Source organism: Zosterops lateralis, assembly GCF_965231275.1.
Source record: "Zosterops lateralis genome assembly, chromosome: 19".
NCBI classification, from domain to species: Eukaryota; Metazoa; Chordata; class Aves; order Passeriformes; family Zosteropidae; genus Zosterops; species Zosterops lateralis.
The window spans coordinates 3,489,852-3,517,584 of record NC_139779.1 but is presented as its reverse complement, the minus strand read 5'-3'; the positions used below and the strand labels follow the sequence as shown (position 1 = coordinate 3,517,584).

Sequence of the window (27,733 nt, the reverse complement as noted above, 5' to 3'; positions counted from 1 at the left end):
TAATCATGTGAGAAGCAGCACCACTCCCTTATGGAGAGTGAAGGGAAAGGAGGGCCCAGCTCTGCCCCAGGCAAAGTGATTTGGGCCAATGTTGGGCAGAGCCACAGGAAACACTTCACCCCTGTGAAAAGCCTTCTGAAAACTTGTGTTGTCAAGGCATCTTTTATTTTTGAACCTGTTCATATTAAGGACAGCTTTGCTTGGATTGCTGAAGGTGTCAAACACACAAAGCCCAGCACCTGCAGCTCCTTCCAGGGGTGCAAATGAAATGCCCTCAGAGCACAGGCCAGTGTGGCCTCTTGTTTTGCACAGACCTTCCTTGTGGAAACCAGAGTCTTTCATCTCATGTCAGCCACCATATCCTCACTTGGACTGACCTTCAGGGGTTTTTTTCCATGTGATGTTTTGAAATCTTTGCCTTTGATGTGGGTAAAATACTTCTTTCAATAAATGTCAAGAGCAGATTAAAGAAAATTAAATGGCAGAAAGAAGAGATTCTGCCTTCTGGCTGGAACAGCATTTTCATGACAACTGAATGAATCGGCCATGAAAAATGTGAATTTCCCTCTCTGTGCTCAAGGTACCTGCCAGTGGGATCTGTTTATATCCATGAGCTTTACACAGACCCCCATGGATCTGTAATTCCCTGCAGCTTGTGTGCAGCTACAGAGCCAAGGCACAGGGCAGAGCTCAGTCCCTGGGAGCAGGTTAGTGGCATTAGCCTGCTGCTTTGCTTGAAATAATTAGCCACGCTCACAGATGACCTTCTCAGCAAGCCCTAAAGGCTGACAGATTTGGGTTATATTGGAGCAGTAGAGGGAAGCACGTTGCAGAGTGCTCCTCCTGGAGAAATCCTGCTGCTGGCTCCCCCACCAGCCCCAGGAGCTGCAGCTGCAGCACCCACACACCTGCAGTGAGGGGGTTTCTCCCTCCCACAGACAATGGATGCAGCCACTGGGCTCCATCATTTCCCTGGACATCCCTGGTACCTTCCACTATTCTTAACTGCTGCCATCTGCTTTGCTTTTCCTTTCCCAGAAAGTTCCTGTGGCTGTCAGAGCGACGTGCCAGGACTCTCTCCTTTCTGCATTTGGAGTTGTATCCAGTCCCTACTCCCTTGGCAGCACATGAAATGCCACCTCACACAGGACAGCATAGGTTTTCTATTCCCTCCTGATCACCACTTGATTCTTCCTTAGTGTCATTGAAGATTTACTTATTACCTTTATCCTTTTCTTCACACCATTTTCATGTTTGTTACATGTTAAAACTGCCTAGTTCAGGTTTCTCCCAGTTAAACAGCAAAACATTCAGCCAACAAGGATTACACTTGATAGTGTTAAAAAAAAAAGAAATTTAAAAAATAATCTAGGCAGCCGCCTGCCCAGTCATAGTATTAGATGAGAGTGAGTGTGTAAACAGGTTTCTGCTTATCAGTCCTGCTGCTATCTGCTGCACACAAACTGCTCAGCCCCACAAAATCCAATTTCCAAGAGGTTAGAGGAGGGAACTGTTTGCAGAAACACAGCAATAGAAATCTCCAAAGCCACAGCCCTCATTACAGTGACACTGAAGGAAGAAATGATGCTTGACGACTCCTGGCACCCAACGCCGACATTTACTTTTGTGGCTTTGATTGGAATCAGCCCAGCTTTGCCATGGGATTGTTTCCTCTTGTTTTTCCCTGCTTGTGTGGTGGGTGGGAGAAAGCAGCTGAGCAGGAACTGGGCTTGGGAGGTCTGCAGTGCACCCTGGCCCTGCAGCACAACCACCACCTTCTGTTTCCCCATAAAAAGCTTGGAAACCCCACTTGGGAACACACTGGCAGGAGAGGCAGGGACACAGCTGCTGCCTCCTGTAGGGTGCCTGTACCAGGCATGGAGGGAGAGGGCCAGGTTGTGTGTCCAAGGCACAACGTTTTGAGCCTTCTCCCAAGACCTGGATGTGGATAGATGATGCAGCTCAGTCCTGGAGGAGCTGAGCCCTCCACATGGCCTCTGGCACTGGGGAGGGAAGAACACAGCACTGCGGGCTGGACACTCCGGCCTGGCTGCTGTAGGTGACAGCAGGAAGGATGCAGTAGCATCCAGTGGCAGCAGGGATGTGAGATGTGGAAGGAAAACATCCCTCAGCCCCTGTCAGAGGCAGGAGCTCTTTGTTTATTCCCAGATAGAGCAATCAGGAGCAGCCCACCCACCTCCCCTCCCGACACCTCCTGCAAAGGGCTGCTGCCCAGAAGTTCACTGCTTCAGTAAAACTGCAAACTGTGAGCTGATTAGATATTCATAGATACTCTTTCTTGATTAGCTCACCATTAATATTTCAATGTCAGGACTGGATGCACAGTGCCTCCCTGCTCTCTTCCTTCCTGCTTAATTAATTTTGACCATCGCCAACAACAGCCTCCGACAGATAGCAGAAATTGAAGTGGGCTGTTCTGTGACTTTGCTTGCTGTAAACAGCTATTTGCAATTCCTTTTCATACATCACCCACCCGTGACAAAGAGATCACAGTAGCAGAAAATGAGTCTCCCTCATAAGGACTTCAGAGGTCCGAGAGAACATTTGCTTATTCAATAAAAATAATCAAATAGACAATGCAGTAAGCACAGCTCAGCAACAAGATTGGTGTCTCACCTAGTAATCAGCTGGCTGTTATGCCATTAAATAAAAAGAAAGGGAGAGAATTGTTAATTTATCTTTAAAAAGAAAGGGGCTTTGATGTAGGGAAGCTCATAAAAGCTGTGGTGTGGCCCAGCTGTGAGGAGATGTGATAATCACTGCAGCCCCAGCAGTGGTAGGAGCAGCACTTCATAAAATGCAGGTTGCATGGCTGCCTGATGCCCATCCATGGCTGATAACAGGACATGTTGCTAATAGTCTGTTTGATTTTATTGATGTGCTCAAGATATACTGGGGCAGGAGGAGCAGTGAGGCAGAAATTATACAGCTCTGTTTGTTCCACCCCAGCCCAGGGGACTGTCTGCCTTCGTCCATCCATCCTCCTCCTGGGCCTGGAAGGATGGGGAGCCTTCCTGTGTGACAGAAGGGCAGTTGTCACCTCCCAGATCCACAGGCTCCTGACACAACACACTGGGATTGCTGTCAAGATGTGCCTCCCTGGCCCAAAGCAGCACTGGATTTACAGAAACAAATTTTTTGCATTTCCGTGCTGCCACCTGAGCTGCAAAATAAGCCCTCTGCTGCTGGACATGCTCATCTCCATCCATTGCTGCAAACCATCTTGTCCCAGCCTCTCCTTTCCCAGGAAATACACCAGGATGGGGACCCAAAGCAAGCAGGAAGGCAGGAGCAGCAGGTTGGAGCTCAGCTCCATCCCCTCTGTGCCATAACTCAGGCTGTTAAACGCCTGGCCAGAGCTTGCCATCTGCTTCCAGTCTTCTAGGAATAACCCCGGAGTAATTCAATCAAAAAGGAGAAGATCCTTGTTTCACTGAATCTCAAGTAATTAGGATTTTATACCCCTATCAGGAGCAACAGGGGCTGTTCATTTCATGGGCTTTAGCAGCCAGAGCTGTGCTTCTGCCAAGGTTATGGCTGGGAGGACAACCCAATTTCACATTTTCTCAGCCATCCAAAGCTTAACCATGTTTTTAGCTCTTTGGTTAGGAGAGTGAATAAAGCCCTGCAGGACCAAGGCCTTTGTTCAGGAGTATTGTTACCGTAGAGCATAGAAAATGTGCTGGCTTGGAGCAGAAGAGCTGACCAAACCATCAGGAAGCTGATTCTCACTGGTGTGAACGTGCCAGGTCTGTCCTTCCAAGGTTTCTGCTGCCTAACCAGGGAGCAAAATCCTGCTTATCTCTCCCAGCAGCTGGAGGACACCTGGGGCTGCATCCTTGACATGCTGCCTTAGAGAAGGCAGATGAGATCAGTCCAGGGAAAAGCCTACTGCTTGCTCCATCCAAAGTGCCTGGGGTGCAACTCACAGGGCTCAAAAAACTCAGGAGTCTTTAAAAAGATCAAAAAAAGAGCCTCTTCTCCTTTCTGTTATGCTCTTTGGGGTAATTTCTCCACTTAGACACTTCTATTGTGCACTTTGTGCCCTCAGCCCCACTGTCCTTTCCGGGGTTAATGCTCCACCTGCTCTTGCACTGCCCCAGATGTTCAGCCTTTTAAACAGATTTATTCCCTTGACTTTGAAAAGGGCTCCACCACGTTTCCATCTGTGTTTACACTCGGTGCAGGGTAAATTTCTCCTCCGAGCAGATCTGTTCCTTACCAGCAAAGGAATCTGGCTCAGCACAGGCTCAGACAGGAAGGCAGAGCAAAACATTTCCGAAGCAGAGCTCGCCTGGGAGCTGTGCTACGTGCCCACAGGAGGACAGAGACCTCTGCCAGACTCCCTGCATTGTCAGGCTGTGCAAAAAGGAAGTGGATCTGGCCCAGAGCCATTGCTCCTGTGCCTGTTCCCAGGGCTGACTCCCCAGCTCACCCAGCACCACCTCACAGTTATCCCGGACACTGAAACCAAATCAGAGCAAGCAAAGCAAGACTGAAAGGCCCTGTGTTCCACCAAAGGGTCTGTCCCACAGTCAGCCAGGACTGTAGGTGTTGGAAAGACCCTTTTGTCAGGTCTTCTTTGCTCCTTTCTCAGGGAAATCCTCTCTCTTTGCACCCCTGCTCCTAAAGCCAGCCTGGCTGCTGCACAGACAGCAGAGTTTTTAACTTCTGGGCATTTTATGACACAAATGACAGTGAGCAGCTGCCACCCAGATTTATCACTGTGCTCACCAAGGCTGAGCCAACCAGGCCCTGTAATGACTTCCAAAGTGGATCTACAAATACCATGAGCTTCATTTAATCTCAGCAAAACAGGCATTTGGGGGGCTCACTGCTTCACCCTAAATTTGATGCCAACCTTTAGGTTTTGGTGCAGCCTGTTGGTGTTGGCAGACAGGTAATGGCTTCTCTATACACTGCCCTGCTCTGTGTCCTGACAGGTCCTTGTCCCCACTTCCAGATGCCTTTTAAATTACAGCCAGCATCCAACCAACCCATCAGTTATATCTCCTCCGAAGGCCAGAGACTGTCTCCATGCTGCTAATACTGGTATTAGCAACAGGCCCAAAACTTCAGCATGGCTGGGCACTAGGGCTGAGCAAAACTCCCTGAAATGTATCCCTGAGCAGACTGAACTGCAAAATGCTCCTGACAGTGCTGAGCTCCCTGCCAGCATCAGAGAGGACAAGGGAGGCTTTTTTCCCTCAGCGTTACACCCTGAGCTCAGTGCAGATGGATGAGTCAATAAAGATGATGTGGTGTCTACACAATTGCTTCAGGATGCATGAAATTCAGCTATGAGCTCCCTCCCCACAGCGAGGGAGGACATTTAGGTGGCCCTGGAGGAGGGGTTGCAGGGGTCTGTCTCCATCTTCCCAGCAACAGCCAACAAACATGAGCTAAGCAAGGAGGGGGAACGGGAGAAGTCAAACTGTTTGAGGAAAGAAACCTCAGCTGAACACGTAATTACACAGCAAGGAGATAAGAGGACGTGATCCTTCTCAGCACTGTGGGCATGCAACAAGCAGGCTGGGCAGCCACTAATGACAGCTGTTAAATGATACATGTTCTCCAGCTTTGCAGGGTCTGGTTTATTACGCAACCTGAACTTGCCAAGGAAGGGGAACCCTCTCCTGCAGTGGGTCTCTGCTGCAGAAACAAGAATTAAACTTCAATTAAACTTCATGAAAGATGACCCATTATCAAAGCCATCCCTCACCAAAAATTCAAGAAGGAAAGATATGGCCTGAGGAGCCTTCTGGTAACACCCACGAGTTCCACACTGGTGCCTTGAAAATGTTACAATCCAGGTAAATGACCTGCGTTGTAGAAGGAACAAACTGTCTGTAAACTGAAGGGAGAGTCACAGGCAGAGGGAATCAAATGAAATATGGATTTTCCCATCTGAAACACATGGCTCTGGCACAGTGCTGGGCTCCTTGGGGCTTGTATTTCCTCAGGGGCAGCAGTGTTGGAGTCCCAGTGGCACTTGTTATTTGTAGTTTCCATTTATTACAAAGCACTGTTATTATTTACAGAATATACTTTTTTATGGACTGTTACTACATCCAAGTGCAATAACTGGTCTAAGCTCAAATCCCTGGGAGAACTGTTGAAAGAGAAGCAATTCAGTCACATATTAATATGACAAGGATTTCCTCAGGTTTAAGGGAATAAAAAATATGTTTTGTACAAGTGCAATAGTTCTTTCTTGCAGTATAAAGCTGCTCTTTTCTGATGATAGCAATGAAAGAATATTGCTTCTGTCACTGATGCCACTGGAAATGTATTGCCCCTTTCCAAGAAACCAATGAAAGGACATGGCTGGTTTATTCTCTAAATGAGGCTACTGAGCAATGCTCTGCTCTTGGCATTAGCCCAGGCACTCTGCTGCTGCTGCTGGGACCTGGCCTGAAGGGAGGGCAAAGGCACCAAGTCAGCAGCTTTGTGCCAAATGGCAAAACCCACCTGGAGACACTCACAGCACACTTTGGGAACTGAGCAGAGGAAAGAAATCTGTCCAAATGTCAGATGGAAATGAATCTCTGTCTGTCACTGGGGTGGAGCAGGGCTCAGCTGCTCTATGGCACAGCCAGGGTCTGGCCCCTGCTCCTTCAGCAGCTCTGCACCTTGTATGAAACGAGCTGGAGCCCTAGGGAAGGCTGATCTGCACTTAACCTGTGGCAGGGAGCCTGGCTGTGAGGAGAGCTGCCAGCCCCTCTCCTTTCACTGCTGTGTTTAATGGCCTGGCTCTCCAATGGAGATCTTAGGTTTTGGAAATAAAATCACGAAATTGTTCTCAAACCAAGATGATCTGTCACTCGAATGTATGCACTGGAGTGAGCACAGAGAAATTACTGTTTCAGCAGAAGTAAAAATTTCCTGAAAGGCTGAAGTTGATGTTTGTGGTTCCACTTTCATGCCTGTCAATCTGCAGATCTGACAAGTTCATTTTCCCCCCTGCAACATCCTCCCAGGCAACGCCTCCCAGCTGGGAGGTAGATGGAAAATAAGTCAATTGTTGCTTCTAACATAGGAGTTCATCAAATTCTTAAGCACCCAGAGAGTGATGGAATAACAACACCTGGGCTTGGTGCTGGTGCCCAGCATCTCCACAGGGTTCAGAGCAGTCCTTGCTCCAGGACAAACCAGCCCAAGGCTCAGGATGGTTGTGGCTTTTACTGAGCTGAATCCTGGAGAAAATGAGCAAAAAATGTAACAGAAGAGGACTTGCATCAGTGCAAATGAACAAAATGAGAGCACAGGTAAATCAGGCATGAGCAGTGCTGGCCCTGGAGCAAGAACTTCTCAGGCTGGGCTGTGACTGAGCCCCTCTCCAGCTCCCTGGCAGGGAGCTCCTACCCTCAGACATTTATTAGTTGTGTCAGGAATTAGTGAGAGTTCACTGACTGAATAATAACGTGCCAAAGGCGGTTTTCTGACTTTGCTAATGTAATTAAAGAAAGCAGGGGGAAAAGAGCCTTGCACCAGGGGCAGAATCAGGGCTTCCAACAGCGTGAGTGCTGTTTCTATTGCAAGGACAAGATGTGAAATGTGCAGGACAGAGGGTGAGGGTGGCAGTGGGGACCTGAGCAGTGAGGAGGATCATGCAGTTGCTCCCAGCTCTTTCCAGAGAAAGACAAACAACCTGCCCTTGCAATTCAAGAGCTGGACACATCTCTAGGCTCAGGTTTTATGCTGCTGTGTTTTGCTTTCATGCCCAAGCACCTTGCAGGAAGACTGGACTTTGCTTATTTTGGGAGCTTCTCTTGCAGTTTTGAGGAACCTTTCCTAGATGGGGAAACAGCTTTATGGCAACATTTTCTTAATGCTGCTCTGATGATTGAACAAATCCAGCAATGTCACTGCATCAGGACTGGGCATGTTTCTCAAGAAGCTGCTGCCACAAGAAGAGAGACGGCGTGGGCTCTGAGATAAAAGCCAAGATGCTATTTTTAAACAGGGATGGGGGAAGCTTTGGGTGATTTTAAATCAAATCAATGCCCGGACAACAGGGCGCTGCTTCCCCCCTGCCTCCACTGCCAAGTTCCTCTTCCGAATCCCAAGGATGTCTGCTGACAAACAACCCTCGGCGTCAACAGGATGGGGCTGCCCGGGCTGCCGCAGCCACAAAAACGCCCGGCAGGAAAAGCGGCTGCGGGTCTGCCCCGCCCTGGGATGTGCAGGAGGGGCAAGGGCTGGGAACGGCTCCCACCCTCCTCTCCTTGGCCATTCCTGAACATTTTTAGTGCCGATTGCAGCGCTGGGCTCCCAACCCCAAACTGTCCCCTGCCCTGGGGAGGTGTCAGCTCCAGTTGTGTCCCCTCAAAGCGGTGCTGTGACACAGGAGCCGAGCATGTCCCCACTGTCTGGTGGCCCCTGCAACATCCTTGGACGTTGCTCTCCAGCATCCCCACCAGCTGCCACAAGTGCATTGGGAAGAGAAGCTTATCAGAGTGCCTTCCTCATGCCATTAATCCAATTAGGATTTCTGGGTGAGGAGTGGGATGGGAGAGAGAGATCCAAGACTTCTCAGGCAAGGGAAGAGTTTCAGTGACTTAATGCCAGGTCAGCAATTACCAGGCAGCCATGACCCCTCTGTGTGCTGCTCCATGGACTCACCAGCCAAGGTTGGAGCTGCCAGGCAGCTCCTTCCTGGTGCTGTTCTTATCTAAGTTACTAATTACAGATTACCTATGTGTCAGCAGGCTGATCGATAGGAGTCTGAGGGATCAATAGGGATGTGCATGACGGTGCTGTTTGCCATTCAGAGCCTGCACAAGCTGGGAGGAACAGGGCACCATTGATCCCAGAGGTGGGCTGGGATGCAGGGAGGGATGGGAGGTGCAGTGAGGGAGAAGGATCATGTCCTGCCTTCCTAAATAACACTGGGACACTGGGACAGCAGCCTGGCCAGGGACCTGCTGTGCCCCAAACCTCCCACCCATCCTGCTGCTCTCCCTTGGGAATGGCACAAGCCATTTTAATCTAGGTTGGTTTTCAGTCCTTGGGAATTAATACATTTAGAAGGTTCACACTGATTTGAAAATGAACAATTCTCCCTCTTTCTTTGTTCTTACTGGATGATCACAGTCTGAAGAACAGACAAAAATCACAAGGTCTCCTGTATTTTGCTCTGCTGCTTGACTGACCAAAAGCTGAGGCCATGTCTGTAATGCCATCCTGCTGCTGCCAGTAAGAGAGATCTTGGCTGCAGAATACAGGAGAACAAATTTTCCAGGAAGAAGCTCTTGGGACTACCGTGAAACCTGGGATTACAGTGTGGCTAAATGAGGGAATTGCATAACTGTGGGTTTCTGCCTGTCTTGCTGGAGTCTTGTGACTGTTCTGATTCTGTCGTGACGATGCTGGGAAATTGCTCTTTAAAACCAAAATAACCTTAGAAAGGCACAGGCAGGTCAGGATCATCTGCCCTCAGCACTGTGTTTGTCTTGAGCAGTGAGTTGACAGTGGTGGGATTGGACAGAGAGCAGTGTGGGGGGAAAGCAAAACTCTCCCTGAAGGTTTCCTGTGCTCTGTGCCCTCACTGAGGTGCCAAGCTCTGCTTCTCCTCCTGCCAGGCCACAGGGACCAGGGAAAGGATCAGCAGCTGTGGGGCCACTGATAGGTTGGATTAACCACCCCTTTGCCAGCAAAGCAGAAGCCCTTTGCCCAAACAGCACATGGGAAAAAGCTTCCCAAAAGCAGCACAGTCCTGGCTTTATCAAGGCTTTGAGGGATGAGGGAGGCTGCTCATCCTGCCTGTGAGGACTTGTTCCTAAGCAGCAGATGGAGGCAGCCTCAGTGCTGGAGCGTGGTCACCAGCAGCTTAATCCTACAGCACACCCATAATCCTTCCCTTAGTACCACAAGCCCCCAAAGCAGAGATCTGCCCAGATTTTCTGTTTGATGGGGTTTACTCAGCCTCAGTTGCAATCTTAGCTTTCATCAGTCACGAGCCTCAGTGCCCTGGGAAGGCCATTCCCATGGGAGTGAGGATGTTCTGGGCCCTGGAGCTCAGTCCCTGCTGGAAACTGTCAGAGGCTGCTCTGGCTCTCAGCTCCCCCAGGTTCAGGACACTCCTACAAGGCAGTGACACTGCTGGAGACTGTGTGGGCTGTGACAGCTCAGAGCAGAGCCTTGGGGCTCCCCAGGGCATGAAGCCAGTGCCTGACACACTGTGATGGCCCCGTGCTCCTTCCAGCAGTTTCCCCACTGCCAGTCACTCAAAAACTGCTCTGAGAGCCTTGCAGAGATGAACTGGAATGTCCATCTCTAAACCACCGACCCCTGACCAGCACCTGGCAGCCACCAGAGAGGTTGTACAGGCACAATCAGCCCTGCAGAACATTCCCTGTCCTTCCCTTTCAGCCCCATGCAGCAGGAGACATTTCTTCCTGGAATTAACTCCTGTTTTTAAAACCCCAGCAAAGAGGCTTTTGCTGAAGGACAACTGGCAGGATTTCAGCTGTGCCCCCATTTGCCCTCCCTGTCCCTGGGGTCAGCCCCAGGACCCCTCTCCAGCCACAGCAATGGGTTACAGCTGAGGATTGGGGCAGCCCACATATAAATGGGCCAGCTTGGCTGTCTCAGCCTCTTTGAAGGTGCTGCCATGCAGGTCTGGGAGGAGGTATCCCCCTGAAATTTCATTTTATTGACCTGACACCATGAACAGAGAATCACCTCTAATCTCTCAGGAATAGCTTTGAGTTTGTAGGGTGTGAGAGCTGAGCAAATGTTCCTTTATCCTTCCTCCTTTCCCTGTTGCTCATTAACTCTTTCATTAGGGATCCTCCTCTTGTCGTTTGTGTGGATATGTTGGTTTGTTAGGTTTTTATCTGAGGAGTGGATGCCAGGCATCAGGACTCCTGTTTTCAAAGTATGGTGGCAATTAGCCCAGCTCTGAACCCCGATGGCCTGGCTGCATCTGCAATTAGTGCTCTGCTCTGTCTGCCTGAGGTTTTACCTTCCTCCCTTCTGAGGCTGCAGAAGGCACAGCTTGGATCTCCAAATATCCAGCAGGAAAGTGTTAAAGCTGTAGCTTGAGCCTGGCTGCCCTTGCTGTGAGGCTGCTCTCAGGATTGGTTCCTGTTTGGTTCAGGGATCAATCCTTGGCCTCTGCACCTGGATTTATGTGAGTGCAGCTCAGGGCATCTTTCTGAGACAGTGCAGAGCCTGGGGGGCTGATTGTGGCTCTGCTGGTACCTCTGCTCCTGCCCTTCCTGGCATTTTTAATGCTCTGACTGAATACACCTGGCTCTTTATTGGGACATTGGATTCCTCATTCAATATTTTATAGAATGAAGCTTATTTACTCATACCTTTGGTGCCCTAAAATAATACCTGAAGTTGGCTTTGCAAAATGGGAAAATAAGAGCAAAATTTCAGTGGGAAAAATGTCTGGTCAGACAGAGGAAAGGTGACTGTGGGACCTGGAAACCTGGGATTTGAGAGAAACAAAACCCCACAGCTCTGCCAGCATCTCAAGGGCCCCCCCTGGCAGAGCTGCCCTCCCATCACAAAGCTACTCCACCAAACCTCCTGGGCTTGTTCTGCTTTCCTTCCCTCCCATATAATTCCATCTATCCTAAAATCCCTGTTTTTCTCCGAGATAATGTGATTTTTGGGGAGGAGTTTCTCTCCCTGTCACCTCACTGCAGCTGATTTCTATTGAAAAGCTTCCTCCTAGGGAGGGAGGGAGGAACAAGGAGAGAAATTATGGAGGGGCAGCATTTCTGAATCCAAATACATTAAACCATTTAATTCTGTTGACTCAGGGCTGCCTGGCTCTGAATGGGAATTAATCCACAGTGCACAAAATTAAAAAGCACAAGACAAAATGCTTAGCAGGCAATGCCAGGGTTTAAAGCAACCCATTAGCTTGCTCAAACGTCCCCAGTAAATTTTCATTTGTCAATAACGCTTAGAGCCTACAGTTTATTTACAGCCTGTTCAATATTACCAGAACCCCTCGCAGCGCCTCATTTGTATTTATCTGCCACAGTTTCCTTTCCAGGGACTCTTCCTAATCCTTTGCTTTGTATCTGCTCCAGACGCAGCAGGGATGTGCCACCCCCCCAGGAAAAGGTAATGTGGGGTTCCCCTTTTCTACCCCAGTTATCCCCTGCAGGGGAGATCACCTGCAAGGCCACCCCGAGCCACCTCCCAGGGCTCCATCCCTGGAGATGGGATCTGCTGCCATGGGGCTCCTCCAGCCTCTGTCCCACACCCAGGGGACCCACTGGCCACCAGCCAGCAGAGATGGGATTCTCCAGACTGGGAGAAGGGGAACAGGCACAAGCAGCTGTCTCTGTAAACCCACAGCCTGGCTGAGCTGGAGCAGCCATGGCTAAAATCTGTCCTGCTCCATCTGTCCCAAATCAGATCCCATGGGATGAGCCCTGGAGAGGAGAGCGTGTAACAGGATTTCCCCTCAAAGCAGCTTGAATGCTTCCAGGCAGAGAACAAAGCCTGGCTGGCCCTGAGAATTTCTCCAAGGAAAGGAGTTTATTCTCGGGCACAGACATGAAGGGGCATTAATGTCCTGTCATGGCTCATGTCCAGGGTAGGGAGGTTTGGTCCAACACTCAGGGACATGGCTCCCTGCAGGGGTGACAAATTTCCAGTGGGGTTTGTCCCTCCCCAGCTTCCTGCCCTCTCCCTGTGCACTGGCACTCCCCTGAGGCAAAAGCACGGGCAATTGCAATGGAATTTTAAGTGGATACAGCATCACGAAGGCTGCCTGGGGGAGATACAGGACAGGCTGGGCAACCCCTGTCTCAGGCTAAAGCTCAGAGAGGGAAATCCTTCCAGAGCTTAAGCACAAAGATGGGACTGGACACTTCACAGGACCCCAGGAGGTGCAGCAGCACCCTGCCAGCAGAAATCCTGATCCCCACCACTCACCCCAGCCCCCTGTCCTACACAACATCCTGAGTGGGATCTGCAGCCCAGGCTCTGCCACAGACCTGTGTGTCTGCTCGGAGGTGATGTTCAATACCTTTTATGATGAACACAGGAGGCAATCACTAAACTGAAGGGCCACTTGCTTTCCTCCCACCCTTGCTTAGGGTTTGCAAGCTCCTCACACTGCTGGAGCTCCAAGATGGCACAAAATGACAGCCCATCTTCCCACCCCAAAGAGCAAAGCTCCATGACTTGCCTGCTGCTGTCTGCATGTATCCAGCCAGGGTGCAGACTCGGCGCTCGCAGGCTCCGCCGGGCAGCAGCACAGCGACGATGGCCAGCAGGGAGCTGAGGGCCAGCAGGGCACAGCCGCCCGCACACAGCACAGCGCTGGTCTGAAAGGACACAGGGGGCTGTCAGAGAGGTCACCCCACCACCACACCCCCCAGAAATCCCCCTATGGATGTGGGGAGTGGAGTCCTGGCGTGGGCAGCTTCACACTCCTTTTCCCTTCCAGCTTTTGTTGTTCAGTTCCCTGTTAAGTCTTGACCCCGAGGTTCAGCTGTGCCCTGTTCAGGGGTTACTGGCACTGGGGCCACAGTGACAATGGCAAGGGCATGACAGGCATGAAGGGCCACGTCCTAAGACAAGTGCCATTAAATGTCTCTGATGTGTCAGTGCCTCTGCTGACACTGAAATGGATCGCCTGACACACCTGCAATGAGCAGGTATTTTGGGGATCCCACTGCTGCTCTCGTTGCAGCTCTGCTGCCATGGCAGGCTGCTCCCACCCCCAGCAGCCTAAAAACTGGGGAAAGCACTAATTCCTGGCAAAACAGCCCTTGGGGACAGGGTTGTACTGTAATCACTGCACTGTTGCTGTTTGTGTCCCCATTGCAGGGCATGGCCCTGGCAGCAAGGGACACTGCGCCAGCAGGGATGTGCCAGCCCAGCCAGGGGCACAGCGTGGCCAGGGGCAGTGAGGGGACCTTCCTCCTCCGGCACCCAGCTCCTGACAGGGCTCACACAGCGTGAGGACACCTCAGTACTGCGGCAGCCACGGCAGCTCCTGTCATTTCCCAGCAGATTCCAGGGAATGCTGCTGGCTCTGGTGAGTCACCCTGCAGTAACACCCGCCTCAGCTCCCTGAAGCAGCACAGCTCCAAGGCAGGTCTCACTCCCATCTTCCTGAAAAGCCTCACTTTTATAGCCTATGTGGGAGCTGCTCTGAGGAGGTCAGGTCCCACTTCCACCCCTGTCCAGCTCTCTTGTCCTGGTGAGACATTCTGGTTAGCAATGCACAGTTTTCCTTTTTTATTTTTCCCCCTCTATCTGAGCTTTTGGGCAGCCATGGTTATTACAGAAACAACCCTCAATACAGGTTTCCATTTATCTCCCCTCACCCAAAGAGGTTACAAACAATCTGCCATATGTAAATGATTCTGCAGGAACCACAGGCAGGCAGAGCAGGGGAAGAGAAATTGGATTTACCCTGTGATGCCAATGGGGCATCCAAACAGCTAAAAACCCCCTCCCATGAGTGGTGCTGTCCCACAGATCTGGCACTGCCCTACATCTACCCCTGTTATTGACTGCTGAGCTGGTGTTTAGCAGCTGGACTGGCTGGTGCTGGGTGACACAGCCACTGCCTGCAGGGTCCTACTGCTCTGAGAAGGGACACTCTGGTGCTGGAGAGGGACAGGCCAGGGCAGCCTGGGCACCACCTGACACCCTGGTGTGAGTGCTTCCCCTGGGGCTGTGCAGTGATTAGAAATCAGCATCTTATTTATAGCCTATTTATGCACTGAGCAATGCAAATGCTGTCCCAGCCATAAATGAATTCCTGACAGGGAATGCAAAAGGAGCAGCAGTGCAAGCAGCTACCCAGAGAAATGGAGAGGCTGCTCCAGCAGGGATAGCTGCTCCTCTCCAGAGCCTTCCCAGCCACTGAACAGACAAGTTCTGCCACAGGGGTTAAGAGACAAGGTTGGGACATCCCAGCAGGGTCCCCTGTCCTGTCCCTACACCAGGAGGGACCCAGGGGGTTTGGGATGGAATGGAGTGGATGACCCCATTGCACAGACACTCTCCCAGCCCCATGGGGAAAGCAGCCACAGCCCTGCTCCCCCACTGCTCCCAGGGCAGCAGCATGGCCAGGAAATCTGGATTGATAACAAAAAAAAAGGATTCCTCTGCCTGGCGTCTGCATTTCACCTTCCGCCCGGCAAAACCATCCTCCTTTGCAAGGACCATTAATTATTTAGAGCAATGAATTTTTCAGCAGAAAGGGGTCTTGTGAAGCAGGCTGGTTCCTCTCTTGTGTGAAGCATATTATTTTTAATGATCTAGGTTCTCCTTAATTGTGGAAGCTCAAATCCCCTAAAAACTCACAGTTCCTGCTGGAAACAAGTGATGAGCTGCTCAGACTGTTAATCCCCATGGAGAAATGTGAAGGTCTTTTTCAGGACACAGTGACAGGAAAAAGGCACAAACAGGATGGGTGCAGGTGAGTGGTAAACTGCCAGAAGAGCTGGTCTGGTTTGGGAGCTGGGTTTGGCAACAAGACTGAGAGGTCTCAGGGCTCCTGATGTGCCCAGAGGTGGCCAAAATCCCACCAAATCCAGCCAGGCCTGGGCAAAGGGAACAAAGGTCTCGTTGTGAATAAATGTGAGAAAATTCCTGTGGGCAATAGGTGAAGGTAAATGGTGAGGTTTGGGTTCTGCCATGTGGGCCAGGAATGCTGAGCCACTGAACAACACTGAATACAGAAGGGGTGGCAGGGGCACAGCTGCCCCAAAAACAGGTGACAGTAGAAAAGGACACACTTCTGCTCTTTGCCTGGCCCCCAACATTCTGCTGGGTGTGTGCTGGCATTACCTGCCAAAACACTGCATATGCTCTTGGAAACCAGAAATTTTGCTTTTGTCATAACCTTTCCAGGGCCTCAGCTGGGAATTATCCCAAGTGCTCCTGCCCTGTACTGGAATTGCTCCTGCAAAGATCAAAAAGCTGCTTTCAAAGAGAAATAAGAAGGCTCAAGTTGGAAGAAGTCCATGGAGCAAAGGTACCAAAGAATAGCAGCTGAAATTCTCTCCTTGCCCTGTGCAGTACCTCCCTCTCTCCTCCCTGTTTGTGCCTGTTGCATCTTGAGCAGAAAGGAGAGGATGCAGGAAACAGATGCAAAGGCTGAAACCCAAAAATAGACAGGGTGGGGAGGAATAACAGGGATGCAAGAAACTGCCTGTGAGAGCCCAGCTCAGGCAGGGCAGGAAAAACCCCATTTATCCCAGTACAAAGCACAGCTCCCAGTGCAAACCCTCCCAGGGCTGCCCATCCCTGGGCATTGCTGACCCCTGGCAGTGCCAGGGAGATGCCCCCAGGGAGGCTGTGAGCAATTCCTGCCTCTGCCACGCTGGGAAAAGACATAAAACCGTGTCAGATTTTCTGCTCCCACTCCCGGGGAGATTAATTGTTTATCCCCAAACAAATTAATCGTCCCCTGGTGGGACTGTAAATATGCCTTTATGTAGTGTAATAAATTCCCATTAACAACAATCCCCTGCCCGTTATTTTAGTGTTTTACAGGTCTGACACATGCCATGGCTGGGCCATTCACTTAGCAATAAATTTGCTGAAGATGTTGTTTCATTCACCAGAAAAATCAAAATTAAAATGTCACATAATGGCTGTCCTGGGAAGAATTCCTTAATATCCCTAATGAAAACTTTTAAAAAGTAAACTAATCTTTGAAACTCAGCATTAAAGCAGGAATGAGGAAGGGGAAATTAACTCTCCAGTCCAGGTTTTAGTGCTGATAAACAGTGCCTGGTGTTTGGTTCAGGAGAGATAAACCAGCCTGGCAAAGCTCCTGCCATCACTATGAACTGGGCCATGATGCCCATTAGTTTATTAATGCAATTTATTAATTGGCACTTGACCATCCCCAACAGCTGCCATCCTGGATGGGGCTGTGGTACCCAGAGCAGCAGGTTACAGACTGCTGGGCTGTTCCAGCCCTGCTCTGATGCTTCAGCATCTTTGGAAATGGGGACAAAAAATAAATGTCCTGAATAACTGGGAAATAAAGCCACAGGCTCAGTGAGAGAAAGAAAGTGATGGTCGCAGTGTGTCTGGCTTTTTGGGGGTATCTGTTGAGAGAAAATATCTAAGACACCCCAAATGAGCTGCAGAAAAACTGTAAAGTTAACTGTAAGAAGAGAGGTGGCAAAATTAATCCAACCATTTTCATGTTTAAACGCACCCCTTTCCTATCAGAGCTCTGTGTGATCAAATATTCCTTATGGGAACATGTCGTGGGGTTGAACTGAGTAGTGTAGAAACCAAATGGACACCGAGAGTTTTAACCTTGTAAAAAAACCAAATCGATGCTGGGTGGAGGTGCTGAGTGGGGCCTGAGCTTTGGGATTTGCAGGGATTTTGGCAGCACCCTGGAGGACGATGCAGGTGAGGGCAGGAGCCTCCTCTGCCTTGTCCTCGGGCGGGGCTGTCGGTAGAAGGCAGGAATCTCCACCTGGGAGGCGCTGCGGGCCGGGGTGGGCGGATGGAGCCTCGCAGCTCCTTCGTATTTCCCCCACACGAGGCACAGAAACAAACATTCGCCATCTGGGCGGCATTAAAGCGACGGCCAGGAAGAGAATCCCACACATCCTCGGCTTCTCCTCCCCGGCAATTCCTTTCCTTTGGGCGCCATCTGAGAGCTTTCTCCTGCCTGTTTGATGTTCCCTCTCCATCCCAGAAAACGCCATCCCCGCCCAGGAGCGCTGGGAAGTCCCGCTGTTTTCCCATCCCCAAAGCGGACAGGAGCACAGAGCTCCAGGTGTGATGGCACCTGTGAGGTTCCTGATGGCTCAATCCCCTGAGCTGGGAGCTTTTGGGATGTTTTGAGCCACAGGGATGCAGAGGAGGCTCCAGCCCTCATTTCTTCCCCTTCAAATGCAGGATTTGGTGGATGGGGACGTGCCCACACCACAAACATCCACACGGGGTATTTCTCCCCAGCCCAGATTTAGCTGCTTTTGCACAAAATCCAGCACCACCTCCAGCAAAACAAAGCTCAGCCAGCCCTGGCCTTGCAGACAACTTTTCCAATTCCCAGCTCACCAGCACATTCAACAGAACACCAGAGGGGTTAATGCCCAAACTGATTCGAGTCGGGGGGAGGGAGGCATTTTTTTAATTAGAGAGAAAATAAGAGACAGATAATATGTCTGATGAATTATGGCTGTCTCTCTTTCGGTGCCACTGCATCTGGGGATGCTGGAAAGCAGTTCCTAATGGCACTGCTTTATCTAAGAGGATGATGGATAGTAGTGAAAGACAGAAAAAAGGGGGAAAGTAAGACATTAGCACATCAATGGTGTGCCTGTGACCTCCATCAAGGGATTCGAACCAACTTAATGAAATTTTAATTAGGCAGCAAGCAGTGCACTGTGCTGGGTACCCGAGCAGCCCTTCTTCCCCTCACTCTGTCATTATCCTTCCCTGGGATAAGCCCTTTCCTGGCGCTGCCAGCCCAGGCGGGCTCAGGGAATGCCCCGGGGTCACACAGCTCGCCCATCTGGCTTTTCCTCACAAAGCCAGAGGAGGAGCCTGGAGAGAGTGGGATTTGCAGCCTCGAGAGGATGGAGAGAATGTCCCACTGCCAAAATGTCCCTGGCAGCCTGTGCCAGACTCTGCTCTGGGCCCTGCAAAGGGGAAATGCAACGCTCATTCCAGAACGCCCCTGATGTGCCCAGAAGATGCCGTTCCCGAGGGGCAGAGCTCAGGATTTGCTCTTTGAGGAGGGGCTGGTGGTGACCCCTGTGAGTGACCTGAGCAGCACTGACTGTCAGCGGTGGCCACGGCCCCGCAGCCCCGGGGCTGACACCACCTCTTTGTTCATGCAAAGCAGCTTCTCTCTCCCTCCGAGGGCAGTGGACAGAACTAATCCTGTGAGCAGCCCGGCTGCATTTTCAATCAACTTGACCTCCCACTGCCCACCCTTGAGCTGGGCCTGTCTCAGCACCACTTCCAGCCCACCTGAGCTGAGAGCAGGTCCGTGAGTCCTGTTGGTGGTTTGCGACTTGGGCACTGAAATGTGGGGCCACAACCCAGGAATTACAGGTTTCCCCAACACCAGGTGTTTGCAGGCCTGTTAAAGTAGGTCAGAAAACTCTGGGTGGCTGCTGAAAGCAGATAAAGTCTGCTCTGGGGTAATGAGCATGAAGGTGGTGATGTCAAGAATTCCTTACACTTAGTGCTTACAACTCTGCCAAGGGTGTGTAAGTGCAATTAAAAATCAAATGGACTGGCAGGCAGAGTCTGGTCTCTTGGGAAGTTCTTAGGATGAGGAGCTAAAAGTTGATTTCCTGATAATCCCAAGTTAATGCGCTGGCCTGATACAGGACTCTGGAGGCAGAGCAGACTCTGCCTGAGAGTCAGCACACACACAGTCCCTGCTTGGGTCTCACTGCATCTCTCCCTAATTCCAGAGCCTGTGCTACAAGAGGAGTGACAGATTTGCCACAGAGTGACAGATTTCCTCCCATCTCCACGAGCAGCCCACAAGCTTTTTGACTGGGATTGGGGCTGCCCTGTAACTACTCTGCAAACCTGGTCTCATGGACAAACCCCAGATGGCATCAGGGACCCGGGGCTGCACTGATGCAGGGAGAAACCAGCAATGAAGATTTAATAAAAGGGTAAGCAGGTTTATTGTACATTTTCACTAAGCTTTGCTGAATCTTTTCAAGTCCTGCTTTAAAACCCTGGAGAGACCCACTCAAGGAACTGCTGGGGCTGGGAAAAGCCTCCCCCCTTGTCCTGAGCAGGTTATTTTGGGCTCTGCTCCAGCATGGCCTCATTGGCTCCATAGGCAAATGGTCCATGTGGTTTTAACCTGAATATCATGGGCTGAGCAGCTTCTTTGTTATTTTAGATTACATGCTTGGCAAAGCCTGAAAATAATTGGAGACTATCTGGAAAAATAAAAATAGAAATTTGAAATGTGGCAGCAGTAGCTTCCGAAGTGCAGCACTGAGACAGGAACCCATGAGCCAAATGCTCCCACTGAAAGAGAAAATAAATTAGCTGAGGATGAAGCACTATTTTGCACGTACACAGTGATCTGGCACCAGGAAAAAGAAAAGAAAAGTCGTGAGATGCAATGAAACCACTCAGAAGTTCCCCTGTTTTTTCCATCTGGCCTCCCAAGAGCAATCCCCTCTCCCCAGGGCACCTGCACACTTTGGGATGTCCCTCTCCAGCTCTCACAGCTCCAAGTCATCCCTCAACAGATCCCCACTCACAAATTGGCTGGGCAATATCACCATCACCATCCTTTCTCCTCTCTGGCTCCAGCCAAACCCTCTCCAGTTTCCATCAGCTCCTGCAAGGTCTCAGCCTGTCCATCTGCAGCCATCAGGGATTTTTAATTATATTCCACCCCATCCAATAATCATCATGATGCCGAGCTCAGTGCAGAGCCCCAGCAGCACTGACAGGGTTAAATTAAAGGTACCCATGATATTAGAGAGCTGCAAAGTAATTATGAAAGGAAGCAGAAAAAAGCCAGCAACTCTAAGCAGACATGAAGGCCCTCTTAAGAGAAGAAAGGCATGTTAATTAACCTCCAGACATGATTCAAAGCATCATTTGTAGCATGATTAACATAATCCCCCAAGTGCACACACAACTGGCATTAACGATCATTTGCAGGACTGAACGCTCCCCCACCCCTTCAACAAATCGGCGCTGGAACAGCACCGAGCCTGCACGCTGCAGGAAACAAAAAGAACCATGTTCCCCCAGGGATGGACATCCCGGCTGCGGGTGGGAACCTTCCCCAGGTGTGCTCAGCATCTTCCCCAGGTGTGCTCAGCATCCTCCCCAGGTGTGCTCAGCATCCTCCCCAGGTGTGCTCAGCATCCTCCCCAGGTGGGCTCAGCATCCTCCCCAGGTGGGCTCAGCATCCTCCCCAGGTGTGCTCTCAACATCTCCAGATGTGCTCAGCATCCTCCCCAGGTGTGCTCAGCATCCTCCCCAGGTGTGCTCAGCATCCTCCCCAGGTGGGCTCAGCATCCTCCCCAGGTGGGCTCAGAATACTCCCCAGGTGTGCTCTCAACATCCCCAGATGGGCTCTCAGCATCCCCAGATGTGCCACCAGCTCCACTCTAGAAGAGCTCCCGAGCCCCGCATCAGCTTTAGGTCCCTTTGCCCCCGGCAGCCCCAGCTCCCACCCTCCTGCCGGCAAACTGCACTTCAGCAAACGCTGGAGGCTCTTTCCAGGAGCTCCCAGATTCCTCTCCACGTTCAGCTGTCATTTAAAGACAGGGCTGCCCATCAGATGGCTGGAAAGATGGGAAATGAACGTCACGGCTCTCAAAGCAAAGAAAAAAGAGCCACGATTTCCCCATCTCTCCAAAAGGGAGAGAAATCTGCTTGAACTGGTGGCCAGGGTTCCCAGCACTCGGCTCCCCCCGTGCTGAGCACCGAGGCGTGAGGGCTCGGAGGCTGCTCATGCAAGAAAGCCAAAGCTGTCGCCTGCCTCAGCAAAGCTGTCAGGACTATTTTATTATATTCCAGCCCATCAAATAACCATCACAACAGGTATTCTCCCCCTCATCATGGCAGAAAGCTGGTAAGGGAGCACTTTCCTCTGAAGGAGTCTGCACTGGTTGCTGTTCATTAATTATTTGGGTGGTATTAATAAAGGTGACAAGGACATGTCACCAAAATGTCCTGCAAAATCCCTTCAGTGATGTGATTATCCATCTCTTCCTCAGCCCAAGCTCAGGAACTCAGAGACTTTGTGCTACACTATATTCTGGATCTCAGTGTTTCCAGAGGCTGAAGCTTGTTCAAATGAGTCACTGCTGAGCTTAGTTCTTATCTTTAAAGTTTGTTATTACTTGGAAGTGTTTATCTGCATCACATTTGCAAAAACATCTGAACAAAGGCCAGCCCACGGAAACAAGAGCATTTTTGCACCTTTTTATATAAATAGGAAGGAGTTTATACAGCTGGTTCTTTTCTTTGCAATTCACAATTTTGTCTCCAATGCCAATTTTAAGGACCGCGATGGGATTTAAGCCATCACAGGCAGAGCCGGTGTCCTGGGAGAGATAACAGCGCAGCTCCATGGCAGGCTGAGAAATCCAGCTGCTGACACCCTTTGTGCCCGGCACAGCCACCCCCTCCCGGGGCTGCAGCCCCGCTTTGGGGATCCCTCACTGTGACCTGGAGCGAGTCCAGGCTCGCGTGTTCCGAGCAGAGCAGGGATTCCACACTCACAGCTCGGGGTAAGAAGCTGAGGATGAAGGGAGAGGAGGGAGAAAGGAGAGGGGCAAGCGGGCGGTGGGATGGCGGGGCCGGGCTTTGTGCGGTCCCTGCACACACTGAGGGTGACGGGCGGCTCTTTGTCACCCCGGGACCCCACAGCAGCCCCATCCCCATGGGGAGAGCGGGGAGGTCTGGGCCTCCTTCCATCCCAAAACCTGGCGAGGGCATCACCCCGGGTGGCCGGGCAGGGGGACAGACACGGTCCCCACATCCAGGCTCGGTTTCTGCATCCACCTGTCCCAGGAGCAGCAGTTCCAGCCGCCTCCTGCTCCCCCCTGCACGGCAAACTCAGGCGGCGAGTGATGCTCAGCGCCCCGCTGGGAGCTCAGAAACCTCTCCAGCTTCCCCGAGTCCCCCCGCACAGGCAGCAGCGGGAGCCTGCCCGGGCAGCGCGGATTTTGGGCAGGGTGGCCGGGTCAGCCCTGCCGCACTGCCGGGACCACGGCGGGGACCTGCACTGACCACCACTCTAACACGGGGGTTCCCTGCAGCACCCCAAAAACAGCCCGAGCATCCCAAAGAGGGATGTGACCCCACAGGGAACACGGGATACCCAAGGGGGGCTGAGGAGATGCTCGGGCGGGTGGGATGCAGAGGATGAAAGGGATGCTGGAGAGAGGACGGGGAGGTGCAGAGGATGCTCCAGGGCAGCACGGGGGATGCTCTGGGCAGGATAGGGATGCTGGAGCAGGTCTGGAAGGCAGGACAAGGGACGCTTGTGATGACAGGGGGACCTTAGGGACGTGAGGAGGACAGAGAGATACTGGAGCAGGTCTGGGGGGATGCCAGGAGGTGATGGGGTGGCTCCGGAGAGCCCAAAGCAAGCAAGGGGAGGATGCAGGGAAAGTGATGAGGGATGCCGGGGAGCTCGAACCAGGCGGGGGTGGTGCCGGGGAGGTGATGGGAGATGCCGGAGAGCCAGAAGCAGACACGGGTGATGCCGGGGAGGTGATGGGAGATGCCGGGGAGTCCAGGGAAGGGCAGGCGGGATGTCGGGGAGCTGACAGGGGACGCCGGGGAGCCCGGCAGAGGCGGTGGGGGGTGCCGCGGCGGGGAGGCGCTCACCTGCCAGGAACCGGAGGGGATGTCTCCGAAGCCGCCGGGGCCGGCGGAGCCGTGGCAGCCGCGGGGCGGCCCCGCGCAGCGCCAGAGCAAGCCGAAGCCGGCTGCGGCACGGCCGGGCGGCAGCAGCCAGGCCGGCGAGAGGAAGGCGGCGGCGCAGGCGGCCAGGAGGCCGGCGGAGAGCAGCGCCCAGAAACAGCCGACACCGCTGCACATGGTGCGCCGGCGGGGCAGGGAACCCGCGCCCCGCGCCGCCCCCGCGCCCGCCACCGGCACCGGCACCGACAGCATCGGCGGCGCGGGGCGGCCGGCGGGGCCGGGCGCGGGGCCGGCAGCGCTGCCCGCGCCCCTGCGCGCTCCCTGCGCGCTCCCTGCGCCGCCCGCCCCGCGGGGCGCGGCTGAGGACGGGCGCGGTTGCGACACCCGCGGCGGGCGGGGGGAATCGGGGCCGGGCGGAGCGGGGTCACCTGCGCGCACGGGTTTGGGGGGGTTCACTCCACTCCTCTGCCCAGCCGGGCTGTTCCTGCGGCGAATGTATTTTGAGCCCTCCCTCCGTGCCCGCAGACGGCGATGCTGCGGCTCCGCTCCCGCGGCTCTGCCGGACGGGAACACGCGTGGGGAACGCGGGGAATCCCGCGGGGGAGTTAAACCCTCCGTGCCGGACCCGGGCTCTGCTCGCTCGGGCAGCGTTATCCCCAATCCCGCAGGTTTCTCCGAGGTGTCGGAGGCAGAGCGGCCGCCCGGGAGCCCGGCGCTCACTTGAGGTGTAAAAGCTGCGCCTCCCAGTGCAGATGGATTTTTATAACAGTCATTCTAAAAACTTCATGGATCAGGTTTTGTTCCTGCTAAACCTCACGGTGCCTGTGCAGCACGGATTGATGTCTTATGTTTGCGCCTCGCAGATCTTACGGGTTTTCTCTGATCTCCAAGGGCTCAGCTGTTCCCCCGAGCGGTCCCATCAGCCGCATAAAGAATCAGATCCTTTTTTAAAATGTAGCAAAAAAAAGTCTTTATCCTGTGGCCGGGTTTCGGGCATTTTGTGCCGATAGATCTAAAACAGTTAAAGACATTTGGGTAGCTTTTGGTTAAAAAAAAAAAAAAAAAAAAAAAAAAAAAAAAAAAAGGAGGAGTGCGTTGGTTGATGTTTTAGGCGCAGCGCTTGGAGAGGAGTCCGAGTCCTGGGAAGCCCGTGCGGATCCCGGCAGCACAAGCCGGGGGCTTGGCACCCTCTCCTGGTGTGCCGAACCATCCGCTCCCACGGCTGATTTCACAGGCAAAGCCTCCGGTAACGCGCCGCGGTTCTGCCCGGATGCAGCTTCATGCGGCTGTCTCAGTGTCCTGCATTTAGAAATGCCGCTAATGCTCCTCGTCCTGTGACTCCAGGAAAGTTCTGAAGGGATAAAATCACACTCAGCCTTGTTTTTTCACCCATATCTCTGGTATGAAGAAATACCCCACTGCTGTCATGTGCTGCATTGCCTCTTGTACTCCTTGAGGCATCTAGAAAAGCAAAAGGTGGGGGAAAAAAGAAAAACGGAGAAACAGAAGATGGTGTTAAACTAGATTATTATTTTCCAAGTATTTATGATGTCATAGAATGGCCGAGAACTTGGGGAAGGCACAGTGGAGTGGAGAAAGGTCATCTGAGGTGAGTCCCACACAGCGCTGGCGATGCCATCTGGGCAGAGTGGAGGTGCCAACGAGCCTGTTCGCTTTTCACTAATTCAGAATAATTCCAGAGTGGCTCCCAAGCGCTGCAGAAAAGGCTCCGTTCCTGCAGGAGCAGCCCATGGCAGGGCTGGGAAGAGCTCAGCACCTGGAGTGGGGGATTTTCTGCTTTCTCCTGCTCAGTGCTGCTTCCCAGAGCTCTGTCCAGCACGTCTGCACCAGCAGGTCACCAACACAGCTCTTCCTGCTGGGAGTGAACCTGGTTTTTACCTTTTTATCCCAATTTTACACTTCAAACCTCGAGTTTTAACTCACCCACTGAGAGTCAGGCAGAGAATCTTCACCCCTTGCTTGTGCCCAGGCACAGAGGAACAAACCTCCCTTCCTGGGAATCTGCTCAGTGGAAGGAGACAGGGAGTTTAATAAAAGCAGTTAAATTTTTGCCAGGCTGGGACGTGGGAGAATTCCCTTCTTTGAAATGCTCAGCACAGGTACCAACCCTCCTGTTCCCATGGGGGTTCATGGACTGAGGTCAGCCACAGCCAAATTTGCCAGAGATTTTGTGTGTGCATGCAGAAACTTGTTTTCCCATTAAGGAAAAAAAATAGGAGAAAAACACAAGTCTCTAATTGAAGGTGCTGTGAGTTTCTGTGCAAAGATATCTTTGACTCCTGATGTGTTTAGGACATTATTATTTATTCCAGAGTAAGATCTCAGCTGTTAAAGTCCTTACTCATATAATTTTTTGTATTTGTATTCCCAAAGTAGTGAGATTTCTATATATGAGAGAGAATCCCAAGATCATTGTCTTGATCTGCTTTATTATATCTGTCCAAACATGATCATTACATTCAGATATTTTCAAATATTAAAGTTTACTTATTTTTCTAGCCGTGGAGAAGAAAAAATCAAGAAGTGAGACAGCTTTTTTTTTATTTTAATATTTTAATTTAGGGAGGAGTCCCTCAGCTTTTCTGACATTGGCCAACCCATGTCCTGAAGTCATATTTAACTGATGGCTCAGATAATTAAACTGTCATGTTCTGTTAAAGACTCCAGCACCTGCTGTCACTCACACTTCCAGTTCAGATCCAGATCCAAGGCTGAGTGAGCAGCTCTGGATTGGAGCTCCAGCCCTCCTGAATTCCCAAAACTGAGGGAAAATTTGAGTCCAGGGGAGGTAATTCATGTCAAACTCTTGTGTAAATCACTAGATCCTTGTTCAACCTCCATATCTACCCTGAAGCCCAAGAGGACTTAGTGCAAAATTTTTGGCAGAAGATGTTAATTCAGCATTCCCTAAGTCACCCCATTCTTTCCAATTTGCTCATCTTCAGAATGTTTTCATCTATTAGCAGTCTCTGAGGTTATGTGCCAATTAAATAATTCCATTCATTATGCAGAAACCGTATAGAATAGTTCATTATGCTCCAGCCAGCCTCTGGGCATGTGTACAAAACTGTATCAAAGAGCACCAGTTAACAAAAATAATATCAAAAGAGAAAACGCAGTTGCTACAGGGCGTTGATCGGCGGCACCATCCCGCCCAGGAGACGGCTTCATCCCAGCCCTGGAAGATCCCCATGTACCTTTTATGCTATTTACAATTTATGAGCCTTAATTACCGAGTGTTTGTAAAGAGCTTTGGAATGCTGCGATGAAAGACGGCGCAGAAACTCGCGCAATGATTATTAATTACATCATTTTGGCAAGGCCCAGGCGGCGAGGGCAGGACAGTTACAGGGCAGAGGGGTGACCCTGCATCGATCTGGGGTGACATGGGGATGGTGACACTCTGCCCTCTGGCTCTGTGCCTCAGCTTCCTCACACACAAAACAGAATTTATAATTACAGCCTTTACAAAGTGTTTTGTAGAGCTTTGACATCAGAGATCTTCTCCTCGGGTATCAACCTAAGCGCCGTGTCACGGTGACAAACGTCCTTGGCAGGTGAGGGAATGGCAGGTTTGTCTCAGGAGGATGATTAAGAGGATTTTTGTGGCAGGATTCGGCACGCAGATGGAACTGACTTATCGATTGCCAGGGCCCGGCCGTGTCCGAGCAGCCTGGAGGGGATTTCTGGTTGTGAGGGAATGAAGGAGCCGCCGCACTCCGGGCACCGCTCGGGGCACCGGCCACTCATGTCCTGCACAGGCCGGGGCGGCACAGCCTGGGACTGGCCCTGCAGAGCCCTCAGAGCCCGGCCGGGACCTCGGGCAGGGGCCAGGGGTGTCCGCCTGTCCTGTGTCCATCCATCCGTCTGTCCACTCTGCTGCGGCCCCATGGCCGAAGGGGATGTTTTGGGACACGGCCCTGAGGTTTCTCTCCAGGGCGACTCAGCTCTCACGGCCCTGTCACAGCACTCGGCCGCTGTCCCCCGTTCTCAGGGCGCTGTCCTCTGCTCTCAGGGCTCTCTGTCCCCTGCCCTCGGGGCTCTGTCCCCTGCTTTCAGTACTGTGTCCCCTGCTCTCAGGGCGCTGTCCTCTGCTCTCAGGGCCCTGTTCCCTGCTCTCGGGGCTCTCTGTCCTCTGCCCTCAGGGCTCTGTCCCCTGTTCTCGGGGCTCTCTGTCCTCTGCCCTCAGGGCGCTGTCCTCTGCTCTCAGGGCTCTCTGTCCCCTGCCCTCGGGGCTCTGTCCCCTGCTCTCAGGGCTCTCTGTTCCCACTGCCCACAGGACGCGCCCAAACTGCCGCAGCGTCCCCAGGTCACCCGTGCCCTCAACCAAGATGGCGACCGG

At 52.0% G+C, this 27,733-nt stretch overlaps 1 protein-coding gene across 1 annotated transcript in view; it reads right to left on the bottom strand.

The window, feature by feature from the left end:
• The window catches only part of LHFPL7 (LHFPL tetraspan subfamily member 7), a gene marked incomplete at its 5' end in the record, with an annotated part of 58,609 nt that extends 34,987 nt beyond the window's left edge, over positions 1-23,622 (bottom strand). The window contains 2 exons of the mRNA XM_083875129.1: positions 13,187-13,325; positions 23,335-23,622. Coding sequence (XP_083731255.1) covers positions 13,187-13,325; positions 23,335-23,622 — 427 coding nt within the window. The remainder of the gene's footprint in view (positions 1-13,186; positions 13,326-23,334) is intronic.
• Between the last annotated feature and the right edge of the window lie 4,111 nt (positions 23,623-27,733).